General features: G+C 47.4%; 1 protein-coding gene across 1 annotated transcript in view; it reads right to left on the bottom strand.

Annotated features, from left to right (window-relative positions):
- Nucleotides 1-2,407: 2,407 nt before the first annotated feature.
- The window catches only part of LOC116220382 (protein kinase C zeta type-like), a 16,824-nt gene continuing 7,748 nt past the window's right edge, over nucleotides 2,408-11,483 (bottom strand). Inside the window, exons 2-4 of the mRNA XM_031567058.2 lie at nucleotides 5,213-5,334; nucleotides 4,216-4,305; nucleotides 2,408-2,529 (exon numbers count right to left, since the gene is read on the bottom strand). Coding sequence (XP_031422918.1) covers nucleotides 2,471-2,529; nucleotides 4,216-4,305; nucleotides 5,213-5,334 — 271 coding nt within the window. The 3' untranslated portion in view covers nucleotides 2,408-2,470. The remainder of the gene's footprint in view (nucleotides 2,530-4,215; nucleotides 4,306-5,212; nucleotides 5,335-11,483) is intronic.

Below are 11,483 nucleotides of genomic sequence, written 5' to 3'. Positions count from 1 at the left end.
GAGAATACACTGAGAGCCTAAAATTAATTCACCTTCATACGAGCAACACACTAACCAAACACTCGACCTCAGTCCACCTCTAACACACTACAGTTGTGACATTGACACACATTCGGTCATTAACACACACTCTCTCATCACGGGACAACACACGGTCTGCATACAGTACACAGTACATCATCCAAGAACACAGCACACATCCTTACCCAACACAGCGCGCACACACACACACACACACACACACACACACCTCCTCTAGCTGCAGGTAGATCACACACACTCATAGCTTAGCTCTCCTCCTGGCATTGCAGTGTCCCAGTGCAGCAGCAGCAGCTAAAACACTCTGTAGCCTCGGACGATCTCATAACTCTGTCTGTCCCTCCCTCTCTCTCCCTCACACACACACACACCCCCACCCACCCACACACACACACAGGTGCATACACACTCAAGCGAGTGCTACATGATACATCCATCAGTCCAGATTGATCTAGTGAAACACACTGATCACTCACGTACAACATACACACTGGAAAACACACACACACACACACACACACACGTACCTACAGAGTGGCAGTCACTGAATGAGAACCTTGCCTTCCTCCAGAAGCAGGGAGGGAGGTCAGCCTCGGACGCACCCAGAGCGGACATCACTCTTGCATCACACACATACACACACACTCAGACAGACACACACACACACACACACACACACACACATTCACACGTACACACACTCACGGATCACGCCACACCAGAGAGCATGCTGCGGCAGCAATCTTACACACGCACACACATACCCACACACACACACAGCCACGAGCACACGCACGCTAGGGGCGTGCAAGGCACAGGCAGAAACACTCTCACAGAACGTGCATGTCCTCTAACTCTCTCACACACACACACACACACACACACACACACACACACACACACACACACACACACACACACACACAATCACAGAGCAGCGCAACAGTACAGAAGGCAGAAGCTTACACTTAACATTCGGATAGACGCATGGTACAAAACAAATGAGAGGTAGACGTATTGTAAGACAGACATAGGAGTCTCGTATCTATATAACTATATACTGCACATACACTATAGCTCAGACAGAAAGCGGAGATAGAGAGTGGAGAGAGAGAGGGAGAGAGAGAGAGAGAGAGAGAGAAAAGAGGAGGAAATAGTAAGGAAAAGGATCAGAGAGATAGAGGGTGAGGAAGACAATTACTTCCCTCTGCAGCAAACGTACACGTGCAAGAGCACATGCACACACACACACACACACACACACACACACACACACACACACACACACACACACACACACACACACACACACACACACACACACACACACACACACACACACACACACACACACACACACACACACACACACACACACACACACACAATGTAGTGAACTGTCCGACAGTAGAAATTGTGAATTCATGACACCTCAGGCCAATACAGGAAATGCTTACTAAGCAAATAATGATTATACTGCCAAGCCTGGACAACCTCTAGACAACACACACACGCACGCACGCACGCACGCACACGCACACAAACACAAACACATGCACACAAACAACCACACACACCCCATCTTATCCACACATTACAATGTCTTGCGTGGAAACAGCTCACATCGCATCACACAGTGCAAATGAACCCATAATTAACCAACAGTCTGGGCCGCATCAGTCTATCATCAGTCACTAGCTAATAACTCCACACAGCAAACATTAGTGCAAGACATCGCATGAGTACCACTGCATATCACTGGAAATATGTGTGTCATTGGTCTTGAAGACGTTTCGCATTTTTTCACAATGCCCTCCTGCCCTGCCTGGTCTCTACTCTGGGCAAACCCCCCTGTCCCCCTTGATCTCTCCTCCTTCAAACCCCCCTGTCCCACCTGATCTCTCCTCCCTCAAACCCCCCTGATCTCTCCTCCCTCAAACCCACCTGATCTCTCCTCCCTCAAACCCCCCTGATCTCTCCTCCCTCAAACCCACCTGATCTCTCCTCCCTCAAACCCACCTGATCTCTCCTCCCTCAAACCCCCCTGATCTCTCCTCCCTCAAACCCCCCTGATCTCTCCTCCCTCAAACCCCCCTGATCTCTCCTCCCTCAAACCCACCTGATCTCTCCTCCCTCAAACCCCCCTGTCCCACCTGATCTCTCCTCCCTCAAACCCACCTGATCTCTCCTCCCTCAAACCCCCCTGATCTCTCCTCCCTCAAACCCACCTGATCTCTCCTCCCTCAAACCCCCCTGATCTCTCTTCCCTCAAACCCACCTGATCTCTCCTCCCTCAAACCCCCCTGATCTCTCCTCCCTCAAGACCTCCTCTCCTCTCCCCGAGCAGAAGTCTGGGTGTGTTAGGACTGATTTTCTCTCTTGTTGTCTGTAGGGGCGGAAGCAGCAGCGCTTTGCTGGGATGAAGATGATGCTACTTACTGTCCTCTCCTGGACAAGGCAGGCCTGGCTTCTCCGGGATACTGGGGAAGACTGATAGAGAGAGAGAGAGAGAGAGAGAGAGAGAGAGAGAGAGAGAGAGAGAGAGAGGGAGGGAGGGGGCGAGAGAGAGAGAGATGTTTAGCTTTAGGAACAAAGTGAAATGGCCAATAAAGCTTATTTGAATTTGAATTTGAGGGGGGAGATACAGAGACAGAAAGGAGCAAATGATTGAATGAGGGAGAGAGAGAGAGAGGCAGTGTGTGAGAGAGAGAAAGAAAGAGAGAGAGAGGCAGTGTGCGAGAGAGAGAAAGGAAGAGAGAGAGAGGCAGTGTGTGAGAGAGAGAGAAAGAAAGAGAGAGAGAGGCAGTGTGTGAGAGAGAGAAAGGAAGAGAGAGAGAAGGAGTGTGTGAGAGAGAGAAAGAAAGAGAGAGAGAAGGAGTGTGTGAGAGAGCAAGAAAGAGAGAGTAAAACAAATGTGTAGGGAGGGAGTGAAAGGGAATCACATGTCACAGTATCAACCACCCTACACTGAGCACAAGACACTGAGCGACTCAGAATAAAGAATAGACACTTCATCAGTCAGAGTTTAGAAAAAACACACACACACACACACACACACACACACACACACACACACACACGGTGGTGATGGGAAAGAGAGAGCTGCTCGGACACTGACTGCAGCTTCTTCTTTATATTTAATGTGGAGGACTGGAGGTGTGTGTGTGTGTGTGTGTCTGTCTGTCTGGTGTGTGTGTATGTGTGTGTGTTAGTTTGTATTCAGACAGAAGCGTTTCATTGGTTTTTTTCCCCTCTTTACTATCTGACTCGCCATCAGGTGCAAGCTGAAGGGCTTACACACACACACACACACACACACACACACACACACACACAATGGCCTCAAGGCCACCATGCACCTGCTGCTACAGCAACACAGACACAAACACTCCAGGCAGCTCCACTGATTTCCCTCAGACTCTTCAGAGCGACAGAAGCAGACACGGCCTGGCGCTGCACCATCCATCACTGGCCAAGCTGAGCTATCCACAGGTTAGTCATGTTGGAGAAACGACCACTGGTCAGTGCAACAGACCACTGCCATAGGTCTGCCATACTGTCACCTCTCTCTAGGAGGTTATTTTTTTCGGTTCGGTTTGTTTATCAGTAGAATCACGCAAAAGCTAATTAGCCCTTCAGCAGGTGAGTTCTTGCACATTCTAATAAAAGAATGCGTTCATCAACAATGTATGATTCTTAAATTCCACGTTCTACTTCATGGACCCAGATATTCTTCAGAACGCTCATTGTACAGCATTCTAAACACGGCAGCGTGACGGTACCTGCTTTTTGGAGCGGATCTGGATCAAGGTTTGCGACATTAATATGGCAGATCGGCCTTGGCGGAGGTCCGAGCGCTGTCCAACTCGGTGCTGTCTGAGTGCCCTTCTAGTTATATTATTATTATAGTATTAGATCACTGCCTATGCAGCTCTAATGGACAACGCGAGGCTTATATAAGATTAGAGATAAAACCGTTTGAAATGAATTGAAATTCATCCCTTGTCTAAATATTGATTTCTTTAGAGAATAAGCTGTGTGATTAATAGGATGCTATACACCCAGCCAGTCGCCGTTGCTAATTAGTTGGTGTTTTGACTGTGATGTTATATTTTATATTTGAGGAGGAGGAGGAGGAGGAGGAGGAGGAGGAGGATGATGATAATGAGGAGGTACCGTGAAGAAGGAGTCCGGACTTCCTGCTACGGCCATACAGTCGGAACGCCTCTTCCAGCTCCATCTGGGACGAAATAGTGCACGGGTCACCTGGGGGTAAACAAACAAACAAATGAATAAATAAACCAAACAAAACCCAAACAAGTGAAGGTGCGTGTGGTCTGGTTCAATGCTAAGCCATTCTGATTTCACTTCAAAGCACCACACACACAAGGGGCCAGGTGAGCAGCTGAGTGTAAATAAGATCCACAACTGATATGGCCCTGATTAGTCCGTGATCCAGGACTGATTATGGCCCTGATATGATGGCTCGTACAATGGTTCCTAACACCCTGAGATGGTGTGCGCGACACAACTCAAACACTGACACACACTAACACACACTAACACACACTGAAACACACTGACAATGCTGTGGTCCCCCAGCACAGCATCCAGCAGCAGCAGCAAGGAATCCTTCCTGATTGCTTCATACTCAGATAAATATTTGATGTGTGTACGGCTGTTCATGCTGCCACACAAACACACACACACACACACACACACACACACGCTCATACACACACACTCAAAACCACCAAAGCCAGTGACTACCAGTACGGCTCTGATTGCTGAGGTGACTCCAGAAGACTCCTCCACCTCAGTCCATTACTGGCTACAAATCTCCTTGCAGACACACACTTATACACAAACACACAGACACACACACACACACCAAATCTACACCATCTGGCCCTGTGCATCCCTGACTGACTGATACTGTATGTGTGATACCAGTCCACTCTGACACACACACACACACACACACACACAGGGCTTATTTCCAAGACATCAGGCCTCTGTGAGACGAAAACTACATCCCCACCCAAACATTTGAACACACACACACACACACACACACACACACACACACACACACACACACACACACACACACACACACACACACACACACACACACACACACACACACACACACACACACACACACACACACCTTCGTCGTCGATCCATTTGAGTGTGAAGGGCTGTCGCTGCTGCAGACTGCAGATCTCTCTCACCTCCTCACACAGCTCAGGGTACGTCATACTGGCCTCCAGATCTGAGATCAGCATGTCCCTGAGGGAGAAAACACACACACACACACACACACACACACACACACACATTTCATAAATATTTCAACAAATGTTTCAACAAATGTTTCATCAAATGTTTCACTGTTTTCATGCACAGACAAACAATGTTTCATAAAAGTAAACAATTTAGACATTGGTTTGTCAGGTTATTCATAAACAAGCCCATTAGCAGTTGTTATAGCCAAGTGTTATGCATAAACATATTCATAAGCATGTGGACGATGGTGACACCATGTGCCAAGGGTCAGGTTCCATCCTTTGTGAGCCTTCGTGATGCCAGGGCTAGCCAGAGCAGTGCATGAAACTCTTCAATGTGACCAAGGTGCTGAGTTGAGCTATATGCTGACCAGTGTGCTAATTAGCATGCTAATGCTGTAGCGTGTGTGTGTGTGTGTGTGTGTGTGTGTGTGTGTGTGTGTGTGTGTGTGTGCGTGCGTGTCGTATCACACTAATGAGTGGGGCGTGAAGGCTACACTCCTAACATAGGAAAGCCTGTAGTTCAGTTGACAGAGGACACACACACACACATATACACACACAGATACACTTACAGACAGACAGACAGACAGACAGACAGACAGACGCGCATATACACACAGACAGACACATGCACGTACAGACACACAGACAGACATGCGCGCACTCACACTCGCACACACACACGTACACACACACACACACACACAAGGGCGGGGTACTGCTGGGGATCATTATTCAGGTCGCAGCTAGTCCTCCGCCTGCATTAAAAAAAGCCATCTAGTCAGGAAACGAGACACTGTTCGTCTTTTCGTTTTGGTCTCTCCTTCACTCTGTCCCTGTATCTCCTCCCCGTCTGTCTTTCACTCCCTCTCTCCCCCACCTTCTTTCTCTCTCTCTCTCTCTCCTTCTCTCCCTTTCACTATCTCTCTCCCCACTCCTTCTCTCTTTCTTTCTCCCCCCTCATTCTCTCTCTCTCTCTCTCTCTCTCTCTCTCTCTCTCCTTCACTATCTCTCTCCCCACTCCTTCTCTCTCTCTCTCTCTCTTTCTTTCTCCCCACTCCTTCTCTCTCTCTCGCTCTCTCTCCCCCCCTCATTCTCTCTCTCTTTGTCTTTCTTTCTCCCCCCTCTCTCTCTCTCTCTCTCTCTCTCTCTCTCACAGGGCTCAAGAGCAGGGGAAGAGAGAGAGAGAGAGAGAGAGAGAGAGAGTGATGACTTTCAGCTGTGTGATGTGTCTGCTGGGCCTCCCCACCACAGAGCCCAATGTTGTTAGTGACAGCAAATAACATCCAGGCCAGCATTCATCTGCAAAACAGTTCCTTGTACCACACACACACACACAAACAATAAGATGACACACCACCCACTGGCGCCTCTACCTGCATGTCACAGAGTGCAAAGAACCAACTAACCCCTACAGACACCAACTAACCCCTACAGACACAACTAACCCCTACAGACACCAACCAACCTACAGACACCAACCAACCTACAGTCACCAACTTGCCCCTACAGACACCAACTTGCCCCTACAGTCACAACTTACCCCTACAGTCACCAACTTGCCCCTACAGACACCAACTTACCCCTACAGACACCAACTTGCCCCTACAGACATGGCTTTCATCACGTCTGTCACAACTTACCCCTACAGACACCAACTAACCCCTACAGACACCAACTTACCCCTACAGACACCAACTTGCCCCTACAGACACCAACTTGCCCCTACAGACACCAACTTGCCCCTACAGACACCAACTTGCCCCTACAGACACCAACTTGCCCCTACAGACACCAACTTACCCCTACAGACACCATCTTACCCCTACAGACACCAACTTACCCCTACAGTCATCCAACTTGCCCCTACAGACACCAACTAACCCCTACAGACACCAACTTACCCCTACAGACACCAACTAACCCCTACAGACATGGCTTTCATCACTTCTGTGAACAGACACACAGTAAACGAGAGGCAAACGACAGTGTCTAATGTTAACGCTGCTGTGTAAATGAATCAAATGAATTGAATGGAATTGTGACTCTACAGCTGGTAGAGTGAGGTGTTAACAGGGTTTGACTCCCAGAGAGTTCACATAAGCCAGTGATGAAAATGCATATCTAGACTGTAAGTCGCTTTGGATGAAAGCATCTGCTAAATAATAAATATAATGTTAATGTAAATGAATATATGTATAAATGTCAATGTAAATGAATACTATATGTTAATGTAAATGAATAAATGTGTATGTAAGTGAACTGAAGTTCAAAAGTCAGCCTCGGGAGACGAAGGTGAGGTCTCCTGAGTGAGAACCTTAAGTGCTCTTCTCTAGAGGTGCTCCAGAACAGCTCACGCTGTTTTTCAAGCCAATCTCACTCGCACCCCTCTCGCCATGGCAACGCAATCTGGGCACTAGACCAGGAATGCCCACATCCCCCACTCATACCAAAACAAAAGTGGGTGTGACAGTCTGTGTGTGCGTGCGTGTGTGTGTGTGCGTGTGTGTGTGTGCGTGTGTGTGTGTGTGTGTGTGTGTGTGTGTGTGTGACAGTCTGTGTGTGTGTGTGTGTCTGTGTGTGTGTGTGTGTTTCTGTCCCACACCATCTTGCACCCAGGTTTATAACAACAGTTTTCATCATCAATCTTTCATTATGGATCAATAAAACACTGAATCGTTGTTAGGATGTTTCATTCTACAGTCAGGTAGCACAGGAACCTCAAACAAACTGGCTCTTTTTCTACACAAATGTGAAGAAATGGTCAATGTGTCCTTCCATTGTGTTTGTGGAGTTAGGGTTATTTGTGCCCAGGCTCTCGGTCACTAATGTTCTCCTTTAGGGCGTCACTATGCTGTGACCAGAGCCAGACCCTTCTGACTGCTCCATCAACAGCAAGCTGGGCCCAAACCCGTCCAAAGCGCTTCAGCACAGCTCTGTGCCATAGCCACTGTGTGTGTGTGTGTGTGTGTGTGTGTGTGTGTCTCTGTGCCATAGTCATAGCCCTGTGTTAGGGGGCTGGTAGACAGTGCAGGAGAACTGTTTTTGCTTTTCAGAATCCTCCACTTTATGCATTCCATTTCCCAAGAGCCAATGCCATAGTGTAAGGTGTACGGAATTCTGTTTGTAATACAATTCTTCCTTCACTGAGGCCTTACGCGCACACGCACACGCACACGCACACGCACACGCACACGCACACGCACACGCACACACACACACACACACACGCACGCACGCACACTACTCTTTGGCTTCGACTCCTGCGGGGCAAACGTGTCACCCTCATCCCGTATAACCACCACACCACAACACTCTTTACACCTCATCACACAAGGCCCCGCGGCTGAACGACTCTTCTTGCATGAATTATGACAAATTAGTATCATGGCCCATCACGGTGTTTGGTTTGGGGGTTTGTAGCCTACCAGAGCATTGTTGCAGACCTCATTGCTGTTACAGCATAGTGTCATCTGCTATATTTAGTTCACTGGAAAAGGTTTCATTTGGTGACCAGTGAGTCATCCACAAGTCATCCGCAAACTGCTTTTCATTTTCCTCCTCTTCTTTTTTATGAGGGGAGCGGTGTTGAATATTATTCCCGAAGGAGGAGCCTCTTCATGCGTCACACACCACTGCGTACATTCACACACACACACAGTTTATCTGTGTCATGCACTAACCAAGAGCCTGACCTGAAACAAGACCAGGTGCCTTGGGACAGTGTCAGTTAAGTCACAGCAGGCTGGTAGCACCCACACACACACACACACACACACACACACACACACACACACACTAATTAACAGGGATGGACACTACTCTCTGGGCCCTAACTTGACAGCGAAACTGGCTGGTGAAAACGACGGTCTTAAACTCCAGCGATAAACTAAACTTTCCGCCGAAGCATGGATTTTGGATAAAGGCGTGTCGACCGTCGACATATTCTTCTCCGACAGGGAACATTTGAATGCACTAATCACAAACCATCGCTGCCCAAGTTTGATTTCTATATATCTTGCGATATATATGTTCCCTTTATTGGAAGAGTGGCGCATTATGCCTTCATGTTTCATAAGAAGCCGGAGCTAACCTGTGTTATGGATTACTGAAATGAATCTATCTTGGATATCCTTGAAGTTAAAACGTATCCTGGCAGGCTTTTTAAAAAGGATAAAATGTTTGTTTTTGGAGAGAAAAAAAACATTTTTAGCGTCTGGAAAGAAGTAGTCTAATTTATCTGACTTGAATTAAATACTCAGCAGTCAGCAAACAAATGCCATCCATGATGTAAACACACACACACACACACACACACACACACACACACACAATTATTACAGATTGTATTCAAATTATAGAGAAGCCAGAAGGAGGAAGAAATGCTGCACTACACCAATGCATTTCGAACAAGAGATCAATTTTCTTTGCCGCATCGGAAAGCAGAAAAAGATCCCGTATCACGTAGGCTACTGGTCACTGTTGCTCTTGCGTTTTATGCATCAGGTTCTTTCCCAGTCTCTGGTATCTCCCATATCGTCCGTCTATACAGCACAGTCACCAGTAACCTCGTGTTACACATACAGCACAGTCACCAGTAGCCTTGTGTTACACATACAGCACAGTCACCAGTAGCGTTGTGTTACACATACAGCACAGTCACCAGTAGCCTCGTGTTACACGTACAGCACAGTCACCAGTAGCCTCGTGTTACACATACAGCACAGTCACCAGTAGCGTTGTGTTACACATACAGCACAGTCACCAGTAGCCTCGTGTTACACGTACAGCACAGTCACCAGTAGCCTCGTGTTACACGTACAGCACAGTCACCAGTAGCCTTGTGTTACACTAATAAACACCTGCTGTGAAACACTTGGTATTTCAGTAATGTAAGCTGGACATTGTCCGTTTCAGTACCTAGCTCTGAGGTGGCAAATGTGTTTCATTAGACACATTTCGATTATTTGGAAGGCAGGCAGGCGGGGAGACAGGCAGGCGGGGAGACAGATAATGAATATACTGTATAATAATGTATATTCTGTATGGGTTCACAAGAAGTTTACTGATATATAAACTTAAACATGCACGCACACACACACACCAAAAACTGATCTTATCACACAGAGCTGCTTGAAACTGTCTATGAAAGTCTAAGTGAATTTGAAAGATTCTATCACAGTGGAACCAAAGGATTAAAGCGAGTGTTGGTTTGGAAAGCATATTCACACAGTGGAGATTTCACACACACACACAAACACACACCCTCACACACACTTTAACCAACTCTAGTCAAATCTGGCCAAAACAGTCTTGTCTTGTACCACATACACACTGAAACACACACACACACACACACACACACACACACAGACATACACTCTGAAACACACACGATCACATTTAAACCAGCCCTCTTAGAATAAGGCCCACAGAATCCTGCCCTGTGCCTCCCCAGCTGTGCTCCAGTCAGGTGAGTGAATGTGTGCTATATAATAAATCACACATTCACAAGAAAAAGGTGTACTCCTTCCAAAAGCTCCTCTTTTTCTTCTTTGAGGATGAGTATGAGCCAAGGATGTGTGTGTGTGTGTGTGTCTGTAAGAGCGTGTGTGTTTGGTATATAAGTAAGTGTGTGTGTGTGTGTGCGTGAGGGAGGGAGTTTGTGTGTGTAAGTGCGTGAGTGTGTGTCTGAGGGACGGAGTTTGTGTGTGTAAGTGCATGAGTGTGTGTGTGAGGGAGGGAGTTTGTGTGTGTAAGTGCATGAGTGTGTGTGTGTATGTGAGGGAGTTTGTTTGTGTAAGTGCATGAGTGTGTGTGTGTGTGAGGGAGTTTGTGTGTGTAAGTGCGTGAGTGTGTGTGTGAGGGAGTTTCCTGGCTCGCAGGAATGCTGTCAGCATACAGCTTATGCTGCTGCTGGTGACCTTTGTAGCCTGCTCTGAGGTTCTGCCCTAGGTGTGCCTATTTACAGCCCAGCTCTCCTGGATTCCACACAAACATTCTGCTCCTAGCTTGTCAAGGAGGTGTTCTGGAAACCTTACGCCCTATCATCTAGGGTTCTGGAGCTGGAATTCGGAACACATTTCCAGGAATCTAGAAAATCTGTGCAATCCACTCATTTAACTTCAACACTCCATGCGTCTGGAGCAG

The sequence above is a fragment of the Clupea harengus genome, chromosome 4, assembly GCF_900700415.2.
Source record: "Clupea harengus chromosome 4, Ch_v2.0.2, whole genome shotgun sequence".
Classification (NCBI taxonomy): Eukaryota; Metazoa; Chordata; class Actinopteri; order Clupeiformes; family Clupeidae; genus Clupea; species Clupea harengus.
Note: the sequence above shows the minus strand (reverse complement) of the source record. Positions and strands in the feature narration are given on the sequence as shown.